Source organism: Lampris incognitus, chromosome 1 (assembly GCF_029633865.1).
Source record: "Lampris incognitus isolate fLamInc1 chromosome 1, fLamInc1.hap2, whole genome shotgun sequence".
In the NCBI taxonomy this organism is placed as follows: domain Eukaryota; kingdom Metazoa; phylum Chordata; class Actinopteri; order Lampriformes; family Lampridae; genus Lampris; species Lampris incognitus.
Window position 1 is genome coordinate 123582826 of NC_079211.1, and position 23273 is coordinate 123606098.

General features: G+C 44.7%; 1 protein-coding gene across 9 annotated transcripts in view; it reads right to left on the reverse strand.

Moving 5' to 3' along the window:
- emid1 (EMI domain containing 1) overlaps nt 1-23273 on the reverse strand; it is a 95674-nt gene that overhangs the window by 3809 nt on the left and 68592 nt on the right. For 2 of the 9 annotated variants that reach the window (XM_056286516.1, XM_056286524.1), the window contains exons 4-15: nt 16816-16905; nt 16642-16703; nt 14775-14904; nt 13662-13706; nt 13459-13566; nt 10364-10480; nt 6657-6746; nt 6295-6347; nt 6083-6145; nt 5924-5968; nt 5642-5686; nt 1594-1678 (exon numbers count right to left, since the gene is read on the reverse strand). In XM_056286516.1, the coding sequence (XP_056142491.1) occupies nt 1594-1678; nt 5642-5686; nt 5924-5968; nt 6083-6145; nt 6295-6347; nt 6657-6746; nt 10364-10480; nt 13459-13566; nt 13662-13706; nt 14775-14904; nt 16642-16703; nt 16816-16905 (933 nt within the window). Of the gene's footprint in view, nt 1-1105; nt 1679-5641; nt 5687-5923; nt 5969-6082; nt 6146-6294; nt 6348-6625; nt 6747-10363; nt 10481-13458; nt 13567-13661; nt 13707-14774; nt 14905-16641; nt 16704-16815; nt 16906-23273 lie in introns of those variants that run through there. The other 7 variants (XM_056286549.1, XM_056286572.1, XM_056286563.1 and 4 more) reach the window with 7 other exon arrangements.

The following is a 23273-nucleotide window of genomic DNA, read 5'->3' on the forward strand; positions in this document are numbered from 1 at the left end:
GCATCGTGTCAACGCCACAGCCTACCTGAGTATTGTTGCTGACCATGTCCATCCCTTTATGACCACAGTGTTCCCATCTTCTGATGGCTACTTCCAGCAGGATAACGCGCCATGTCATAAAACTCGAATCATCTCAGACTGGTTTCTTGAACATGACAATGAGTTCACTGTACTCAAATGGCCTCCACAGTCACCAGATCTCAATCCAATAGAGCACCTTTGGGATGTGGTGGACCGGGAGATTCGCATCATGGATGTGCAGCCGACAAATCTGCAGCAACTGCGTGATGCTATCATGTCAATATGGACCAAACTCTCTGAGGAATGTTTCCAGTACCTTGTTGAATCTATGCCACTAAGGATTAAGGCAGTTCTGAAGGCAAAAGGGGGTCCAACCCGGTACTAGCAAGGTGTACCTAATAAAGTGGCCAGTGAGTGTATGGCTTTCGCTTTGCATGGCAGAGTTTTAACTTGCACTTGTCGATGTAGCGACGAACTGTGTTAACTGACGATGGTTTTCCGAAGTGTTCCTGAGCCCACGTGGTAATATCCTTTACAGAATGTCAGTTTTTAATGCAGTGCCACCTGAGGGATCGAAGGTCACGGGCATTCAATGTTGGTTTTCGGCCTTGACGCTTACGTGCAGAGATTTCTCCGGATTCTCTGAATCTTCTGTTGATATTATGGACTGTAGATGATGAAATCCCTAAATTCCTTGCAATTGTACGTTGAGAAATGCTGTTCTTAAACTGTTGGACCATTTGCTCACGCAGTTGTTCACAAAGTGGTGAACCTCGCCCCATCCTTGCTTGTGAACGACTGAGCCTTTCGGGGGTTCTCCTTTTATACCCTATCATGACACTCACCTGTTTCCAATTAACCTGTTCACCTGTGGAATGTTCCAAACAGGTGATTTTTGAGCGTTCCTCAACTTTCCCAGTCTTTTGTTGCCCATGTCCCAGCTTCTTTGGAACGTGTTGCAGGCATCAAATTCAAAATGAGTGAATATTTGCAAAAAACAATAAAGTTTATCAGTTTGAACATTAAATATCTTGTCTTTGTAGTGTACTCAATTGAACATAGGTCGAAAAGGATTTGCAAATCATTGTATTCTGTTTTTATTCACGTTTTACACAACGTCCCAACTTCATTGGAATTGGGGTTTGTATGACAAATTACATTAATCATGAATTTCACACATTTCTCACTCTGTCGGCCTACTGGTTCACATTCATCAGCACCCTCCTGTGCCTACAGGGGCATTGTGGCTGTTTCAGAGGGTCAGTAAGAGCTGTGGGTGAAGATGTAACTCAGCATTACCTGGCCAGATGATAGCCTCCAGCAGCGTCACCCTGCGAGCAAGAAGCTCAAGGTCTGCCTGCAAGTCTTGGAACATCTGCAAGCTAATGTCCTATCAGAGAGCAGTGATAAGGGGACCATGTGAGGAGGTGGAAACACCAGGCGGGGTCCTGGGGCTGTCTGTGACTGTCCACACTCTGTCCCTGGAGTGGAGCAAGGTGGGGATTGTCAGACCCCCTCCCCCCATCTTTGACCCCTGCCTAAAGCTGACCCTGCCTCAGGCCTCCTACTCACCATGAATACCGATCATAGTCTCGAGGATTAAAACCCTCTCAGCTAAGATCTTCAGCGCCTCTCTGATCTGATGTATTCCGTCCCCCTGTGAAGATAGATACAGCCGTCAAGGTAAGGAGCACAAGCCAAACAACAGTTCGCCAAGGTGCAAGTTTTTTTTTCTTTCAATTCATGACAGAAGTTAGAAGAAGGTTAAAAACAGTCCATGTCTCTGCCCAGCACTCAACGATATTATCCTTTCTCTCTCTGTCTTTACCTCCCCCATTCTCTGGCCATGCTGCTAAGCAAACCAGTCTCTGCCATGCTAAATTGGGCAACAAAAGCATGCACATGACACACCAGGCTCAAGTTTGTGATCGAACACAGCTGTAGTACACCAACCCAGCATTCGGACTTATTCATGCCATCCACATTCCATTAGCTGTGTAGCCATTCAGTCAGGCAAGTATTTTCAGAGCCAAATCTTTTCAATAACACCCCTCAATATTCTTAATACCACCATGGCCACAATAGCTACACATTAGTATTTCACAGTACGTGGCCAGTATTGTTTTGTGTTGGAAGTCTCTGTGATAATCTTACTTTAGCTTTGCTGAAACAAACTAGGGATTGGTTTATATCTGGTACTGTGAGTGATACCTTCAAAAATAAACATTCATGTATGGGAGAAGTTTAGCAGACAAAGGCAGTCAAAAACATCACAGTTCTAAAAAATGGCATGCAAAGAAAAGTGGATGCTGTTGGTGTCTGTGTGAGTGATTTTCATTAAGAAATGTATTTGTTAATACAAGCCAATGGTATACTTCTGTAGAAAAAAGGCAAGGTCTTAGTGCTTAGTGACTAACATGATTTATAATTATTTCATGCAAGAATATTGTATTTTTTATTTTATTTTAATTTTTCCCCTTTTTTCTCCCTAGTTGTATCCGGCCAATTACCCGACTCTTCTGAGCCGTCCCGGTCGCTGCTCCACCCCCTCTGCCGATCCGGGGAGGGCTGCAGACTACCACATGCCTCCTCCAATACATGTGGAGTCGCCAGCCGCTTCTTTTCACCTGACAGGAGTTTCGCCAGGGGGATGTAGTGCAAGGGAGGATCACGCTGTTCCCCCCAGTTCCCACTCCCCCCTGAACAGGCGCCCCGACCAGCCAGAGGAGGCGCTAGTGCAGCGACCAGAACACATACTCACATCCGGCTTCCCACCCGCAGACACGGCCAATTGTGTCTGTAGGAACGCCTGACCGGAGGTAACATGGGGAGTCAAACCGGCGATCCCCGTGGTGGTAGGCAACGGAATAGACCGCTACACTACCCAGATGCCCCATGAATTTTGCATTTTTTGACACTGAACTCCCTCAAACAACAAGCTCTTGTGGTCCAGGAAAATATGGAGTTTGAAGGATAGATAAAATTGGAATAAGCTGACATTATTTTTTAGTTTCCATATGTTGTTCAGAAACAAGTTAGTTACCTTGCCTTTGTTCTGCGTTAATACTGCCATTTTGTTTTATCTTTGAGGATCATTCTACAGTTTATCTTTTAACATCCAGAAAAGAAATTCTATATGTTGAGATAGTCAAAGAATGAACCGTGCAGGGGTTGCATTGTGGGATAATCGAGGATAGCTGTATCCACTCCACTCACATCAGAGCACACCACCCTTTAAACCCACCATTACCCACCACCAAATCATATGAAGCAATTTGGCATATACATCCCACAAACTTTCTGTGGTGTTCAGTGAAACTTGACAGGGTATATACAGTGCCACGATACAGTGCCACAATAGAATATCATATGCTGTTAAATGGTGTTTTAATAAATTAAAACAATGAAGCAAATGATGCCATTACAGGGTGTGCCTTGTTCATTCTGTTTGTATGTATATGTATATGCCAAAGTCAGATGCTGAAAATGTGACTGTGAAAGGTAGCCATGGGGACAGCAGCTTGCAGAGGGAGTCAGACAGCTTTAGGGTCAAGAGGACAGTGTCATGACGAGGGACAGCAGTCCAGAGCACACCCCAAAGACCATTACGTAACAACAACAAAAGATGTCACACACGCATACAAAAACAAAACACATACACAAATCACCATCTAAAATCACATATGCAAAAAAAAAAAAAGACACAAGAAGTACTGCGATGAGAATCATTCAGTTAGAGGGTATGGATTTTACATACAAGAGATGCAGCAAAATGTGACCCGTCACTTTCATGTAACCATTGCGACTGTGCAAATTCAACTGATGCCATTGAAATAATTATCAAGGAGTTGAGTGAACTTGTAATAACAAAAATAAAAATCTCTTACATTTAGATTGTTCTTGCAAAAATGAAAAAGAGGTCAAAGAAAAGTAGGGATTAGACAAAGTAGCAAATGTCTCAATGCTCAGCACAGCTTGGGGTATTTCATTTATACATATATACATACACACACAATATTTATATATATAAATATATATAAAATCCAGTTAGTCAAGTAAATTTTCTATGAGACAGTACAAGCCTGCATACTGTGTCATAGAAAATTTACTTGTCTAACTGGATTATTTTGCTCCTTATTTGTTGAGCACTATCCCTACCGTTGAGTGTTTCTTTTATCAAAGTTATATATATGTATATATATATACACTACCGTTCAAAAGTTTGGGATCACCCAAACAATTTTGTGTTTTCCATGAAAAGTCACACTTATTCACCACCATATGTTGTGAAATGAATAGAAAATAGAGTCAAGACATTGACAAGGTTAGAAATAATGATTTGTATTTGAAATAAGATTTTTTTTACATCAAACTTTGCTTTCGTCAAAGAATCCTCCATTTGCAGCAATTACAGCATTGCAGACCTTTGGCATTCTAGCTGTTAATTTGTTGAGGTAATCTGGAGAAATTGCACCCCACGCTTCCAGAAGCAGCTCCCACAAGTTGGATTGGTTGGATGGGCACTTCTTTGAGCAGATTGAGTTTCTGGAGCATCACATTTGTGGGGTCAATTAAACGCTCAAAATGGCCAGAAAAAGAGAACTTTCATCTGAAACTCGACAGTCTATTCTTGTTCTTAGAAATGAAGGCTATTCCATGCGAGAAATTGCTAAGAAATTGAAGATTTCCTACACCGGTGTGTACTACTCCCTTCAGAGGACAGCACAAACAGGCTCTAACCAGAGTAGAAAAAGAAGTGGGAGGCCGCGTTGCACAACTGAGCAAGAAGATAAGTACATTAGAGTCTCTAGTTTGAGAAACAGACGCCTCACAGGTCCCCAACTGGCATCTTCATTAAATAGTACCTGTTAGAGCCTGTTTGTGCTGTCCTCTGAAGGGAGTAGTACACACCGGTGTAGGAAATCTTCAATTTCTTAGCAATTTCTCGCATGGAATAGCCTTCATTTCTAAGAACAAGAATAGACTGTCGAGTTTCAGATGAAAGTTCTCTTTTTCTGGCCATTTTGAGCGTTTAATTGACCCCACAAATGTGATGCTCCAGAAACTCAATCTGCTCAAAGAAGTGCCCATCCAACCAATCCAACTTGTGGGAGCTGCTTCTGGAAGCGTGGGGTGCAATTTCTCCAGATTACCTCAACAAATTAACAGCTAGAATGCCAAAGGTCTGCAATGCTGTAATTGCTGCAAATGGAGGATTCTTTGACGAAAGCAAAGTTTGATGTAAAAAAAATCTTATTTCAAATACAAATCATTATTTCTAACCTTGTCAATGTCTTGACTCTATTTTCTATTCATTTCACAACATATGGTGGTGAATAAGTGTGACTTTTCATGGAAAACACAAAATTGTTTGGGTGATCCCAAACTTTTGAACGGTAGTGTATATATATATATATATGTGTGTGTGTGTGTGTGTGTATCATTTGTTGAGCACTTTTATCTACACCATTGATAGTTTCCGGAAAAAAACGCTATATATATATATATATCTTTTTAAATAAATTTCTATCTCATTTTGAGCAAAACCCTTTTGTCCTGGCCCTGTGTAGCAAGTAAGGCTGATCAATGGGGTCTCAGGCCACTACAACCTCTGTCTTACCGGCAAGCCCTTCTCTCCTGGGTCTCCCTTGGGGCCTGGAGCTCCCTGCAAAGAGACATCAGTAGAAAAATTGGACACCCATTTCATAACATCCATAAAAATGATGCAGCAGCATACTTATATAGAAAGGGCCAATTCGCTCTGAGCCCCTGTGGTGTTGCTGGTTAGTGTAGTTTACACTAATCTAACCAGCAGTGACATGTGTTGATGTTTCCCACACAGATTGGTTTATTCTGGTTGTATTCCTCAGGGCCACAATGCAGCAGGGTAGAGGTGGCTTACCGGCTCTCCTCTGAAGCCCCTCTCTCCCGGGTAACCTAGAGGACCCTGAAAAGCCAAATGCAGGTTATGTGGGGGTCTATTTGAGAAAACAAAGGAAATTAAGAGAGTTGAAAGCAAGAAGAACTCTGAATGTTGTTGAGCCCTGAATGTAGTACTCACTCTCTCTCCACGCTCTCCCTTTGGCCCCACGGGCCCCAGCATTCCCTGCACTCCAGGTTTCCCCTTTACACAATCAGAAAAGAAACATACCAACTGAAGAGAAGAAACGCTGTGCATGATCAAAATTTTTAGTTCACAATTCCTGACGCATGGCAATTACTTAAACATAAGCATGTCACTGTTGCCTATCTGCTTTCTAAAACAGAGCTTACATTCTGTCCTGTGGGGCCAGGAGGTCCAACTGGGCCTCTGGGACCTGGGGGACCTGTGTATTAGATGAAAGGATTCTTATAAGCAGCAAGATGAAAGAGTTGGGTCTTATATGAAATGTACAGAAGTTAAATGTACAAATCTATGGAAAAACAGAACATTGCGACTGAACACAAAGATAGTGTTAAGAGCATATGGGAAAATCATGCAAAACTGTTATAGTTTGCCACTGTGTGTTGAAACAAATGTCAAGATAAAGTATTTGAGCCACTAACCACATAGAAAGTGTGTTAACACACCGGTTAGGGTTAGAATCAATTAGAAAACACTGACCCAGAGGTAGCTGATAGAGAGAAACACCCACCGACAGGCCCAGGGGGACCCTGAGGCCCTGGGATAGGAGCTCCATTTGAGTCCTGGAACGTATTGGAGAAGAATGGGTCTTTTCCCTTTCCTGAAGATAAAATAAAATGCCAATGGAATTAAAAAGTCACATGCTTTTATTTTGTCTTGATTTTTTTTTTTTTTGTATGGCTGAAATCAGCAGTTGGGTACATGAAAAACTCAGTCATAAATTGTACATTGCATAATGTGCAATGTACAATATTGTACAGCTTCACTAAGAATGAATTTGATTCTAACTTTGTAAATTCATGACTGGCTGTGTTAAATTTAACATTGAAAAGAGCTTTATATTATTTTAGCGATGTCAGTTTCAAAATTAATGAACAAACAAAACAAAAAAATTCAACGATTCTCTTCATAGTGCTGACACTTTCTTTGCTTCTTTCCAAAGAGATCAGAGTGCAGAATCAGCTATAGAAACACTACTATGGATCCTGCAGAGATTCAGTATTCTGTGCAGGGATGTACCTCAGCAGGGCTGATGCTTGCTGACATGACGGCCTGAACAGGTAGAATGGGCTCTCAAATCAATGGGGTTCACCATTGTTCAGTAATAAAGACCGTGCACAGGGATAAGAAATTCCAATATTTGAATATAACGTCACCCCTTTGTGAAAGCATGCTTTTAAGGTGATCAGGTGAGACTACTAGTAAAATGAGTTAAGAAACTAATGAGAAACCTAAAAAGAAAATTCCTTATTCATGCATCACATTGTGGCCAATGAGCCTCCAGAGGGCAGTGTTTTATCAAAAACAGATGGAGACTGACAAAGCTCATAAAGGCAAATCATAAAACTCATTACTGCAAACATCTAAAAACAGTGGTGAAAACTGATATATAGATGACAGCGGTGCTCACAGGCTAAACAGGTTTATTATCATAAAGACAATGCTTCATATTCAATCAACATCGAAGAATATAATATTAAAAACGCTTTCTGCTGTGAATTGGCAAAAAACAGGGCAACCCCAATCTCAGCATAATAAGTGGACAGAACAAGGGCAAGGTAGAGAAGGGTGGAAAACGTGATGGAGGAGGTGTGCTGTCAGTGAGTTATCTCATACTGACAGCAAAAGCACAGTTCCAGTTAGCATAGTTTCAATCAATGTCAGACTGAACGCACAGTTAAAACTGAAGCCAAGGCCTGCCTTAGGCAGCTAAAAACATCTTCCAGGTGACAGACTGAGGCGATGTCTATGCTAGACGTTATCTCTGTCTGACTCTATCTTGCTTGGTTCCGCTTCCGGTGTGGGAAGATGGCTGCGACAATTCGCGTTTGCAGCGTCCTCACCCAGTGCCAGTGTCGGAAGATGGCGGCGCGAATTCACATTTGCGGCGGCCTCACCCAGTACTGTCCACACAGTGTCTTTGTCCACATTTGCGTCTGGCTGGGACAGCTGGCGCTGGATCAGCTGGAAGAGCAGGGCAGGCTACGATAACTGCTAGCCCATGCAGACCAGCAGTTCCGATAACACCGAGGGCGGTCTGGCGACGGCCTCACCTGGCATTGACTGAGGTGTTTTTGATGTTGTCGTGAGGAGTGCGGGGAGGTGTGTCGAGGGTGTCTGGCTGGGAGAGCTGGTGCTGGATCGGCTGGGAGAGCTTGATCTGCTTCGTCTGGTGGGCCCGGGGACCATGGCCCCTGCCTGGAGCTGTGACCAAGGAGGAAACGCTGAGGGCGGTCTGACAGGACGTGGGAGCAGGGCGGGCTAAGCTAACTGCTAGCCCATGCAGACCGGCGGTTCCGACATCCATCCTGGCTGGCGTTTGTTCTCTTGGACAGTGATTTTTTTTTTTATGTGTGTTTGTTTGGATATGTGTGTTCTTATAAATTTTGGATGTGTTTTTGTCTTTGTGTTGTACTCCTGTGGGCTGGGGAAAATGGCATTTCGTTTCAATTCATGTACGCAAGTGCATGAAGTGAAATGACAAATAAAGTGTTCCTGATTCCTGATTCTTCATCTCAAACACAAAGTCATTCTAGAGATGATGATAAGGAACACATTTTAACGCAGCTGTATGCTGATAACATTGCTCACTGGCCCAAAGAAAACAGACCTACTAGAGGATCCTGAAATGCAGAGTGAAATTTTAAAGCAAGTGTACTTCCAAGGGAAAAGGTCTCTGGGTGGTACACGTTGCATCTGCAATCACATCCTATATGCAGCATGCTACATACATGTACTATCTTCCAACGTACTATGTGATTTAAAAGTATAACACCTATTCAGACATACTACTTCGTCATAGAGCCGCGTCACTTCCTTTCACTGTTTTGTATCATCCCCCAACATTGGTCATTTTTGTTAAGTATTGCAACATGTCGTGTATATTGTGTACACTTATGCCAGTGTAGTGTCATATGACGATATCTTTCTGGATACTAATAAACATATACATACTATTTTAGTGTACTAAATAGTATGCTAGTATGTGATTTCTGATGCAGCTACAGTTCTAGTCCATAAATACCTTCGGTTCTGTTTGCAGAAATTCCTTCTCCCTTTTTTTATTTCTATTTTTCCCAGCAGGGAATTAGGACTTCCAGATCCAGACATAGAGGACAGTAAAACAATGTTTTCTATGGGAAGCTCAGCACAGAATCCCTGTGTTCACTTTTTACTTTGATGTGAAATAAACGGCTCTGAATCTGTCATGCCAAACTCAATGTACTCACAGCATTCCCCACATAATAACATACGACTCACACATCTATGGACTTTGTGGGCTATACGGATGTGTCCTGATGATTATTCTTCATCCACATACCAACACTGCTTCTGCTTTGACTTTAAAGGGCCAGTTGAAACCCCTCACCCCTTCCTTTACTCTCATCTGTCTGAACTGCCCACATCTGGAAGTTGTTGAGTGACATCAGTGGTGAACAGGTTCTCATCCCAGCATGTGACGTTTATGTCTCTCCAAAACTCAAAACCTCTCCATCTCCACTGAGTGACCTTTGACTCTGTCCTATTTGGCAGGTAGACAAGAGAGAGGACATAATGCGCTTCAGGACATAATGCATACTGTTGTCCCTTCACCACATCCTGAGTGTTTCTCCTCCCTGCTATACCCAGTATCTCTTGTTTTTATGGCACCTGAAACGTGCAGGAAAAAATTTCGAAGGACAGCACAACACAATATATCCACTAATGAGAAATATGAAGACTTGACAATATCGAGCAGTAAGCATATAAAAATTACATCACCTACTTGGAAACATAGGTAGGAATCCCCTGGGCAACACTTCTCACTATACTACTATATCTGCAGACTGCAACTTGACTTGCACTGGACTCATGGCAAATTGATTCTGCCTGGGCTGAGGTCACATCCTCTGGTTTGGCCCAAGAAAAGGACCACCTAACATGTCAAAGGAGGAATGGTGGGGGTGGGGTTTGTCTGACAGGGATGACTATCCATCTGGATTTTCACCTTTGGGACAGATCCAAGTCTATAACACTGTGGTACGAGCGCTCGTCAGCCGCACCAGAATGGACGTCCGCTTTTATGCAAACCCATAAATGGAAAACATTACCTATGCCAAAGTCGAAAAACATGGTAATTTATAACTCTGAAATGTAAACAGATTTTTTTTTCACTATTGCATGTGCCAGTTATGTGATGAGTGTATGGAGTCCAATAACAGCTGTCTATGGCCTTACTATGATCTGGTTGTGGGATGTGGGCACTGGCTGACGCTGGGGGTCCAGGAGGCCCCGGAGGTCCAGGAAGACCTGGAAGACCCCTCTCTCCTGGAAGTCCTGGTGGACCACGTGGTCCTGAAAGAAAATATGAATATGAAAACATGTTAAACTGACAGGCACCAAGAGGACCATTATAGCAAGCGCACAGAAACCAATGCAAAAAGCAAGAGTCAACATTAGATCCATAAGCCCTTAGTTGTGAGACATCCCTTCTTTCTGTGCAGCATAAGATTTCATTAAAATCATTCATCATTTCACTCATCCTATCATTTATCCTTTTGTAGGGTCCAGAGGGACCATTAAGGAGCTCACATCTGTTTGTACACCATAACACTGTTTTGTGGAGAATTTAAAGAGGTTGGACTTGGGCGTTTCAGAATTTGTCTTGGAGAAACAGTTCATGATGGCAGGTTAGTAATGATGAATGTCCAAGAAAGTTGCTGGAGTGATGAGCAGGAGCACCTCTAACTTCGAAGGGAGGTGTGTGTGTGTGTGTGTGTGTGTGTGTGCGCGTGTGTGCGTGTGGTTATGGGTGACTATACTTGTGTGTAAATATGTCTATGTACTGCATGTGTGTATGTAGAGTAATATGGACAGTAGGATCAAGAGTGTGTGGTTGTGAGTGTGTGTATGTGAGCTGGAAGACCTTCTCCCTGTAATTAAAAGAATGAGAGCTCTTACTGGCCAGGTACTTAACTCACTACCAGGAGTTCAGAGAAGCACCATGGAAAACTCATATAAACACCATTAAACTCTTGAAAGTATTATTGCCGTTGGTTCGTAGTAAATTAAAGGTCTGCATACCCGCAACTTGCCTGTGTTTGTAACTGCCCAGAACTGGTCCTCCTGTGGTTGTTGATGAAAATGTTCCTGCCCCCTTTCTCAACACACACACACACACACACACACACACACACACACACACACACACACACACACACACACACACACACACCTTTCTTTCAGCTGCCCCCCACCCCCCACCCCAGCCCTTTTTTTCAACCATTTTCCCTTATGTTGCTAAAAGGCAAGAGAGAAAAAACTGAAATGAGACTTGTCCCATTGGCGCAGCTGGATCCATCCTGTAACCCAAACACTGCCTCAGCTCCCCACCGCAGCTATATCTTACATCATTGTTTTCTCTGACCCCCCCCCCACACACACACACAATATTTGCCCCTCCTCCTGTAGGCACAAACTCACCCTCTCTCTCTCTCTCTCTCTCTCTCTCTCTCTCTCTCTCTCTCTCTCTCTCTCTCTCTCTCTCTCTCTCTCTCTCTCTCTCTCTCTCTCTCTCTCTCTCTCTCTCTCTCTCTCTCTCTCTCTCTCTCTCTCTCTCTCTCTCTCTCTCGTTACCCTTCCACCTTTTTGTTTATTTACCCCTTGGAGGAGTGATGCAACTGATATTGAATGTCACTGTATTACAATCTTTTGCTTTGCAAGCTGTGAATATCTTGGCAAAAGAACCGGCCATTTGTTATGTTGTTATAAGTCTGATTGGATTTGACACCTCTGTGGTTCATTTTCACCAAGCCTTGGTAAACATTGCGGTGTAGCTGGTTGTGCATTTGATGCAGCACTAGCTCAGTTCCAGCTGGGAGGCTGTAACCCAAGGTCAGCAGCACAGTGGCACAAATGGCTAGTCAAAAAAAGAAGAAGAAAAGGCTCCTTAGGGTCTATCTAATAGAATGACATCAGGGCAACCAAGTCTCCATCTTCCTGTAGAAGCAGATGTGGGCTGCAGCTCATAAATGTGACAAAATGCTTGCTCGGACACATGTTAACCCTCACAAACACAATTAAACTGCAACACCTCCACCTCCCTCCTCCATCTCATCATGACTCATCATACTGAATAACGCTGTCAACTTAACTTCATCTTTTTTTTCTCTTTATGCTTCCTTTCACTCTTAACATTACCTTTGGCTCTGCTATGTTTTGCATGACATTAGTCACATTCTGGTCCATGTTTATCTTCCTCTTAAAAATGAAGAGCTCAGCACAGAGAAGAGAACATAGCTTCAGATAAAAACACAGCGCTGTGGGTGCTCATGAAGTAATGGAGATAGGAAAAACAATAACACCACAGGCATATGGAAATCATAAGGACCGTGTGCTTGTATTGTATATATAGCTCATGCTCATTCAGATTGAAGTCACATGGTGCGTCTCAGAGAGTGGGTTCGTAGTTTAACTTTTGCTCTACATCTCATCTGTACACAGCAGCAGGCACAGAGCAGGGGTCATATGTCAGTCCTGAAATGAGAGGCACTCCCTTACATGTTCCATAGACGGGAGGAATAACAGCCTTCAGCTACAGCAGATGTTGTGACAAAATTCTTTTCCCATTCATTTTACTATCAGTTCAGTCACAACTGCCTACGGATTACCTTTTGTCATTTACCATTTCTACACAACCAGTGGCCGTCAGACATGCACAACAGATTTATACTTCAGTTTCTGTTTTTGAACATCTCCGATTGGTCATGAAGAGCATAAGCATTGCGTTACAGCCATAGGGGGAGATTTTATGAAGTCTGAGGACAAAAATGTCTGCTGCCCATTGCAAACCAAACCAGCACTTCATCAGTGCAACTAGATTTCAGCAAGTTATTACCAGGCTGTCCTCAGCTGGTACTGACCATTAACGGGTCTGCAATGAGAATTAGTTGGAGAGAATAACAAACACAGTAGTACAGGTCATCTTTTGTGGCAAAAGAGGTCTGTCTTTTGTGGTAGATCTCTATTAATTTTCACAGTTGTTTTAGGTCTTTGGTAAACAGGATGCGATTCAAGAGTGTTGTTCTACAGACAATAGGTTAAGTGAGCAGGCAAGCAATCGACTGCTTCCTGCATATCCTCCTATCTCTGTCACAAAACACAAAGACTCATATAGAAACACACACACACACACAGACAATGATCTTTACGACATGCTTATTGGCAAAAAGGCGTGAACGTCGTGTAAAAGCAAGGTTCATTTGTTTTATGCAGCTCACAATCATCTGTTAACAGTGGACTGTGTTCATTGCTTGATACACTAAATTTCTCACCCGCTGGTCCTGCGGTGCCCCTAGATCCAGGGATTCCAGATGGGCCCCTTGTCCCAGCTTCCCCCCTTGGTCCGCTGGGGCCTGGCAGCCCTCGAGACCCTGGCTTGCCTAAGATGAGAGGAAACAGACATGAGCAATCAGGGAGTGGTGTTTTTTTTATTTTCTTTATTTGACAAAACACAAATCCACTTATTTCAACTTACCATCTTGCCCAGGAATCCCATCTCTCCCTCTTTCACCCTGGGGGCCTATGGTGGAACCAAAGACTCAGCATAATTAAGCAGTATCCAGAGGTGAGCACAGCAAGAATCACAATGTCCATGTTTACGTCAGGGTTAGATGATAATATAATTTTTGTGTGAGGAAAGGAATATTCATGTTTATTAATTGAAAACAATCTTCTTAGTAGTGAATGAATCTGAAACAGCGATGAAGTCATTCTGACCCGATCCATGGGGTTGTGAGAGAGATAGCAGGTTGAGTGATTTCAGAAGTTATGGGTCAGCAGTAGTTAGGTGCAGAGCTGTCTATTAGGACTTGTGGATTAGACTTTGGTGACAGCTTAACATGTTAATTAAGGCTACAGAGATGGATCGCTCCCCCCTTTGCAAGTCATGAGACTTACAACCATTGTCTTCCAATGCAGTGCCAAGTCTTTCAGAACAATGGCTTTGTCTTAGCCAATTTGTGAGATTTGCTCAACAAACTGCAGTGCTGTTAAAAATAATGACAGAGCCGTTCTGCGCTCTGTTACCACAACGCAGTATAATAGTCTGTACAGATCAGGGCAGGGATGGTCTTGACCGAGGACAAGTTGTGGCCAAAGCAGATTTAAATATAATTGAATGGAAATCAATACACTTTTGAAAGTTGTTCTGAAAGTGCAGCAGAGCACTCTGTCTTTTTAGCTGCAGCCAGAGCTGGGCTCAGCTCCAGGGAAGGAGAGGGCTTTCATGCCCTGAAGTGTTCCCTTTCCACAACGCCACAGAACCCTGAAAATGAGCAGCACAGACTGGACTCTCACTAGGTCTAAAGGAAATGATTGTGTATGTGTGTGTGTGTGTGTAAGAGTGAGAGAGAGAGCGAGAGGGAGAGAGAGAGAGGGAGAGAGAGCAAGGGGGGAGGTGCTGTGAAGGAAACAGGATATAAGCAGGGATAGCAGGTAGAAAGCAGAAAAAGAATTACTGCCAATAGAGAAAACTGTGACTGCTCACTAAATCATTAAAACACAAACCTGTGGACCCCACAAAACAGGCGTGCACGAACATTATGTATTCAGAACCTGCCCATGCACAAAGAGTCGGTTAAGTACGTACCCACAGGTCCCCGCTCGCCTGGAGCTCCTTGAGCGGGTGCAGCTCCCATCAGCGAGGAGCTGTCTGGCACAGTCACTCCTGTACTGTGGAGATGTGACGTGGTGGTGGCAGGGGCAGAAAGTAATTGCACCTGTTGTCGAGGGAATACATAACAACCCGGGACATTAATATTTACCTACAAAGCAACGCTTTAACTCTGGTTGATTCATCTTGGCCATCTATAGCTTATGTACACTACCGTTCAAAAGTTTGGGATCACATTGAAATGTCCATATTTTTGAAGGAAAAGCACTGTACTTTTCAATGAAGATAACTTTAAACTAGTCTTAACTTTAAAGAAATACACTCTATACATTGCTAATGTGGTAAATGACTATTCTAGCTGCAAATGTCTGGTTTTTGGTGCAATATCTACATAGGTGTATAGAGGCCCATTTCAAGCAACTATCACTCCAGTGTTCTAATGGTACAATGTGTTTGCTCATTGGCTCAGAAGGCTAATTGATGATTAGAAAACCCTTGTGCAATCATGTTCACACATCTGAAAACAGTTTAGCTCGTTACAGAAGCTACAAAACTGACCTTCCTTTGAGCAGATTGAGTTTCTGGAGCATCACATTTGTGGGGTCAATTAAACGCTCAAAATGGCCAGAAAAAGAGAACTTTCATCTGAAACTCGACAGTCTATTCTTGTTCTTAGAAATGAAGGCTATTCCATGCGAGAAATTGCTAAGAAATTGAAGATTTCCTACACCGGTGTGTACTACTCCCTTCAGAGGACAGCACAAACAGGCTCTAACCAGAGTAGAAAAAGAAGTGGGAGGCCGCGTTGCACAACTGAGCAAGAAGATAAGTACATTAGAGTCTCTAGTTTGAGAAACAGACGCCTCACAGGTCCCCAACTGGCATCTTCATTAAATAGTACCCGCAAAACACCAGTGTCAACATCTACAGTGAAGAGGCGGCTGCGGGATTCTGGGCTTCAGGGCAGAGTGGCAAAGAAAAAGCCATATCTGAGACTGACCAATAAAAGAAAAAGATTAAGATGGGCAAAAGAACACAGACATTGGACAGAGGAAGACTGGAAAAAAGTGTTGTGGACGGATGAATCCAAGTTTGAGGTGTCTGGATCACAAAGAAGAACGTTTGTGAGACGCAGAACAAATGAAAAGATGCTGGAAGAATGCCTGACGCCATCTGTTAAGCATGGTGGAGGTAATGTGATGGTCTGGGGTTGCTTTGGTGCTGGTAAGGTGGGAGATTTGTACAGGGTAAAAGGGATTCTGAATAAGGAAGGCTATCACTCCATTTTGCAACGCCATGCCATACCCAGTGGACAGCGCTTGATTGGAGCCAATTTCATCCTACAACAGGACAATGACCCTAAACACACCTCCAAATTGTGCAAGAACTATTTAGAGCAGAAGCAGGCAGCTGGTATTCTATCGGTAATGGAGTGGCCAGCGCAGTCACCAGATCTGAACCCCATTGAGCTGTTGTGGGAGCAGCTTGACCGTATGGTACGCAAGAAGTGCCCATCCCATCCAACCAATCCAACTTGTGGGAGCTGCTTCTGGAAGCGTGGGGTGCAATTTCTCCAGATTACCTCAACAAATTAACAGCTAGAATGCCAAAGGTCTGCAATGCTGTAATTGCTGCAAATGGAGGATTCTTTGACGAAAGCAAAGTTTGATGTAAAAAAAATCTTATTTCAAATACAAATAATTATTTCTAACCTTGTCAATGTCTTGACTCTATTTTCTATTCATTTCACAACATATGGTGGTGAATAAGTGTGACTTTTCATGGAAAACACAAAATTGTTTGGGTGATCCCAAACTTTTGAACGGTAGTGTACTTTTCATACCTTTGTCTCCAGTGAGCTGAGCCTGTCACTCAATGCCGTGATTCGTGTGCAGTTGACACAATCTAGGAAAACAGAGCGTGAGATTACGTGTTTTTTTAAATTTTTTTATCCTCACACATCTTAGCGCTAAACATGTTGTACACCTGTTTAAAGTGGAAATGCAACAGCTCTTACTACTGGTTGGCTCTCCCATGCGCACAGGCTGGCGGCGCAGTGTGGACGGCTTCCTCACCACCTCCTGAGCCACTAGCTGGTTCCCCGCTTCTGTAAAGGAAGACGAGGAGAAGGACTGAAGGGGATGAAGAGGAATCGGACCAGTGAATGGCGGGCTTAAGTCATACGGTCACACTGCTGTTATGGGGGCACAAAGCCTGCAAGGCTAGCGGCCATGACCTTAGTGAGCGGTTGGGAGACCAGACAGACAGCAGCATAATACAACTGAGGAAAAAAGAAAAAGAATATGGAAAACAAGCCACTTCCCATCCAATGCCCTATTCATCCACTGTCTAACTACTCAGCTGGGTGTCACTGTGTCATTCCAACCTTTTCTATTAAATGTTTTGTCATCATTCCAGTGTTTTGGCAGTAACTGGGGCACTGCTTTGCAGGAGATCAGTCAGGCTGTGTAGAGGAGTTTCACTTTGAAAAGGACCAAAAACAACCTCCTTGTCCTTCCTGACTGTGGGTTCGACATTGGGCTGTTTTCCTGCAGGTGAGCTTCCCGCTACCAACAAGAATAGACTAAAAAAAAAAAGTAAGGGGTAGGAGAGGCAGATATGCAAACCGATAAGGTCAAATATTGCTTTTTCCTCTCTTCATGCAGCCCCCTTTCCCAAGATCCATCCATGGACATCATAAAAAGGTTATATTCATAAGAAATTAACGAGAACTAAATATATACTTTGCCAGTTTGCTTTCAATTTGCCCTTTTTATTGTGTATAAAAATTCAAGGCCTGTGAGAGAGGGCGTGTGAAGACAAACAATAGTTTCCTTGTGCAGAAAGAATGGGTAGTCTCGGCTCACATTCGGTCTTGCCTTCATTTTATGAAGTGTGGGAGTTTGTGTCCTCGGGTTGTGGATGTTTTTGAATGGGCAGACCTTTGTGGAACTGCTAGACTGACTCCTTTGTCTTACCCGGCCTGGCTTTGGTCGTCCCCAGGTGCTCCTGACACAAACAAGAGGCTGAGTTCAGCACCTCATTAGTGATCAGGAAGCACGTCTTTCCATTCAGCGGCCAGCGGCCATAGCCAAAGTCAAGTTACTATAGTCAAGGAAGCCATGAAATGGCACCTGCAGCACTAAGCTGGAGGAAGAGAACAGCTTACTCACTCAATCACATTCGCTGCTATGGCTCTTATAACATTCAATTTCATGACCTGTTTCTGTCTGCCATGGACCAGGAAACCGAAAATGGAGACCTTATTGTCAAAAAAGGAAGAGAACATCAGGGAACCCGGGATGGGAAAGCATAACAAGTTGAGTGATTGCTCAAAGAGGAAGGAGAGAGAGGGTAGCAGAGGAGAATGAAAGCTACACAGAACACATGGTTTAGGGTAAATTGAGACTGCTCCAATAATTCCTGCCTCAACCTTTGCGGTCATGATTTCAGTGTTTTGAGTTTGGGGTATTTCTCGGAGGATTATGAGTGCAGATGGATTTAAACCGTGTAAGACCTGAGACTGAAATGCCATAGTGTGTGCTGTTGAACATAGAATAATTATTCTAAATTTCAGCTGGAATGAAACATATTGTGGCTAACTTTATCAAGAGACGAAGAGGACGTGCAGTCCATTTTGTTATGTCCTAGTTGTCAGTACTCCATAACAGTTTATATGAGGAAGACTGTAGTGCAGGACAGACAGTAAGTGTGTGTGTGTGTGTGTGTGTGTGTGTGTGTGTGTGTGTGTGTGTGTGTGTGTGTGTGTGTGTGTGTGTGTGTGTGTGGATGCACATGCCAGAGAAGTTTCCTTTGGAGCATAGTTCATGTAGAAGGCTGCATTCAATTACAGAAGGGCTCTGGGTAGGAAATCTACCCCCAAGCCCAGCACTAAAGGCACCTCCACCACCCTCCTCTCAAACAGCACCCCCCACCCCCCACCCCTTTTCTCTCCAGACTATAGAAACTTCCAAGTGCCAAGCCCCAGCCCCCACCCCGCCCACCCTGCACCCCTTCACCCACACTCAGGCTGTTGTATAAAACGTTAAACCGGCTTTGGCACCCTGACAACTGCCCCCCCACACACACACACCACACAATCCACACAAACTATCTCTTCATTTACCCTCTCTTCTAATCTCTCTTTCCCTTACATCTTTCTTTTCAGACTCGTTTAAAATACTGCAGCATGAGACGGCTCTTTTCCCTTAGACGATTCCCATGATGATGTCTGCTCACGAGAGGGCCTGTGCTGTGTGTGCATTTATGGGCCGGTTTATGATGAGATGTGCAGAGAGGACTTGGATGCCTTGAGTGTGATCCATTCATCTGGGCCAACAACAATAATGTCACAGTTAATGAAGGATCCCCGATGGACATGCTTCAGTGTGCACACTCTCTCTTTTCATTGGGCTAATTGTCCCATTGGGGGTGGGGGGGGGTGTCAAAGAAACCTGTGAATGTATTTGACCCCTTTACCCTGCATTGCAGCAGTCCCTCTTCAGTCAGAATCATTACTCTTTATAAGAGAAGCATTCCTGCAGTTTCACTCGAACAGAGGCTGCTCTGATATCAGCTGTCTCTCCCATTCCACATCTCTCTCTCTCTCTCTCTCTCTCTCTCTCTCTCTCTCTCTCTCTCTCTCTCTCTCTCTCTCTCTCTCTCTCTCTCTCTCTCTCTCTCTCTCTCTCTCAAAAACACACACATACAAACATGCAGACGCACACACTGGGACTCATCACACATTAGTAAACATATGACAGAGGCAGGGTCACAGAGGCCAGTTTTTTTATAGCCTTATCCACCAGAACTGTATATGTAAGGTGCCGTTGGAGGATGTTCAGAGGGATGATTTAGACTGTAAGTTCATCACACAGACTCTGATACTTTAAAGTTATTGGATGGCAGATGGAAAGGGTGGGTGGACTGTGGTAGCGATGACAAGCCTCAAAAAGCAAAACACCTTTCCGCTTTGGGACTGAGGTTATCGAAATAAAACCCTAACACCTGGCCTTCAACTATAACATGGAGGCCCCTACAGTAATCTGAACGTCCAGGCCTTACCAGCATGCGGTCACATGGAGAGGGGAGCTGGAGGCTAGGGCAGAGTAGGGTAGGGTAGGGTAGGGTAGGGTAGGGTAGGGTAGGGGAGTGGGTGTAGGAGCCTGGGAGCCATCATACTGAGAGCAAGAGCCAAGGGCACACCAACCAAGACTGCAGCTGCAGTTCTTACTGTACAAACTGAGATGTGTGTGTGTGTGTGTGTGTGTAACTGTGCCCACCATGTGTGTAGGTGTTTGTGTGTGTTATGCATGCATGAAGTCGTTTTTCACAAGGTGTTTTTGTCATCCCAACCCCCTCTTGTCTGGCTGTATTATTAATGGGCCAAGGTCAGTCCTTTGGCGATACTCTCCCAGAGAAAATAAAGCAGACCTCTCATAACGAGAGTATAACTAGCACAGCCGACCAAGACAGCACAGTTCCCCTTTCTCCACAGCCGCTCATCGCACGAGGCTGTTCACACCCCTAGTTACATTACTCTGTCCATCCTCTGAGTTTATATACTGCCATTTATTTATTCTCTGTCTGGTGGGGAGAAGCAGCATCTTGCAGACAGACAGGCTTCTTGCTGCGGTGCTGTCAGCTGGTCAGCCCTTCTTATGGCTACAGAGTGTTGGTTTCCTCTCAAATGGTCTACAATGGTAGGTGAACACACTTTAAATCTGCTTTGGCCAGCACTACAAACTCAATCAGCAAGAAGGTGTTTTGGTAAAAAAAAAAAATTGTGTTGTCTCTACAGGATAGATGTTTAGATTGAACCCCTTCACACAACTTTAAGTCTTGAGTTTAGGGTTGTGTTGATGTCCTTTCCTTGTTTTCTACTGGTTTGTCTCAAACTTAGCTGTTGTCATAGGGAAAAGCAGCTTATGCCAGCAGCTACAAAACAAAACAAAGCACACGCGTGCGTGCACACACACACACACACACACACACACACACACACACACACACACACACACACACACACACACAAAACAGCAAAGTTAGCAAACACAGCAGAGTGTAAGGTCCTGATCCATCTCTGTCTGGTCAATGAACTGGGCTCAGCACAGCAGAATCATTAGTGACCAGATGCTGAACACCAACTAGAGGACACGGGACACGTTTGTCTCTGTCTCTCTGCCACCTCTGAAAGACTAAAGACCACCACTGCCCTCAGTCAAACACACACACACACACACACACACACACACACACACACACACACACACACACACACACACACACACACACACACACACACACACACACACACACACACACACACACACACAAATTCCAGCATTAGAGAAGACTCAGCTCCTTGCAATAAGCCAAACCAAGTTGAACACAGTGGCAACTTGGTGCTTATGTGTGCTGAGCAAGCTCTTTCCGTTGTCTATTTTTGTTTCCAAAATGGACAAATTGAGGTCATCATAATGTGGTTTCCCCCTCTCATTCCTTCTCTCTGTCCCTCTCTCCATCTCCTAGGCTGTTCAGGGGCCTCAGTATGGTCAGCAGGGCTCTGTCTTCATGTGCTCAGCCCATTCAAACCCTATTCTTTAACCCTAGCATTTATTGTGCTTTCCCAGGGTCCCAAGTCTGCTTTTACTAGGTGGTTGACTGAGAGGGAGGGACACCTTCCTTAATTTTCTTCCTGTAGACCTGCTATTCCCAAGAGACCCCCACCCCACACACCTACACACCTACACACCTACACACACACACACACACACACACACACACACACACACACACACACACACACACACACACACAAACACACACACACACACCTTTCAGTCTGAAAGTCGTGCAGTCCACATTCTGTTCTGGCTCTGAACAGACCACTAGACTAGTACAACTGTAATGAAAGGTGAGAGTGGATTGAGGCCTTGGCAGAAAAACTGGCCAGTGAAAGGACCACTGCAGGGAAGATCAGCTGAACACTGGGGAGAGGAGAAACTTTGTCTGTGCATCATGCCAAACTTTGTGAACAGATGCACAAGAAACAGGCCTCCACATCTGCACCGGTTTACAAGTCCACCCGGGGCATTGCACAGACCGCGGCGCAGCCTCTAGGACCCTGAGGCGAGAGTATGCCGGGTCAGGGAGGTTCTCACCTCCTGCACACACATCTCACCTCATCAGTCAGTGGATACACTTTTCAAGTGAGTGGGTAAGTACAGGCGCCACACCATGGCTTCCACAGGCCCTTGGCCCTTATGGGGTGCTGTTTGGAAAAAGTTGCACCTTCTGTTTGCCTGCTCAGTTTTTGCACATTTAGCATTGCAAAATGTAAAAAAAAATAGCGCTGTCAAAATTAACATGTTAATGGGGGCATCTTGGTGGGGTGGTGGTCTATTCCATTGCTTACCAACATGGGGATCGCCGGTTCGAATCCCCGTGTTACCCCCGGCTTGGTCAGGCATCCTTAAAGACACAACTGGCCTTGTCTGCAGGTGGGAAGCCGGATGTGGGTATGTGTCCTGGTTGCTGCACTAGCGCCTCCTCTGGTCAGTCGGGGTGCCTGTTAAGGGGGGAGGGGGAACTGGGGGGAATAGTGTGATCCTCCCATGCGCTACGTCCCCCTGGCGAAACTCCTCACTGTCAGGTGAAAAGAAAAGGCTGGCGACTCCACATGTATCGGAGGAGGCATGTGGTAGTCTGCAGCCCTCCCCGGATCGGCAGAGGGGGTGGAGCAGTGACTGGGATGGCTTGGAAGACTGAGGTTAATTGGTCAGACACAATTGGGGACAAAAAGGGGGAACAATCGAAAAAAAAATTAACACGTTAATTTTTGCCAGATCAGATCTGTGGCCATATGTTTTGGATACTCGGGTGAAGAGAGGGGCAGAGCTGTCAACTGATCACCACCTGGTGGTGAGCTGGATCAGATGGCGGGGGAGGCTGCTGGATAGACCTGGCAAACCCAAACGTGTAGTGAGGGTGAACTGGGAACATCTGGCAGAGGCCCCTGTCCGTGAGGTCTTCAACTCCCACCTCCAGAAGAAGTTCTCATGTATCCTGAGGGAGGCTGGGGACATGGAGTCTGAGTGGGCTTTGCTCAAAGCCTCTATTGCAGATGCGGCAGGCAGGAGCTGTGGTCATAAGGTCATTGGTGCCTGTTGAGGTGGCAACCTAAGAACCGGCTGGTGGACACTGGCGGTGAGGGAAGCCGTCAGGCTGAAGAAGGAGGCCTTTCGGGCTTGGTTGGCCTCGGGGTCTCCTGAAGCAGCAGAGAGGTACCGGGAGGCCAGACGGGCCGCTTTGGCGGTCGTGGAAGCAAAAACTCGGGTGTGGGAGGAATTCGGCGAGGCTATGGAGGAGGACTTTCGGTTGGCCTCAAGGAAGTTCTGGCAAACCATCTGGCGACTCAGGAAAGGGAAGCAGGGCTTGACTCAAGCTGTGTTCAGCCGGGGAGGGGAACTGTTG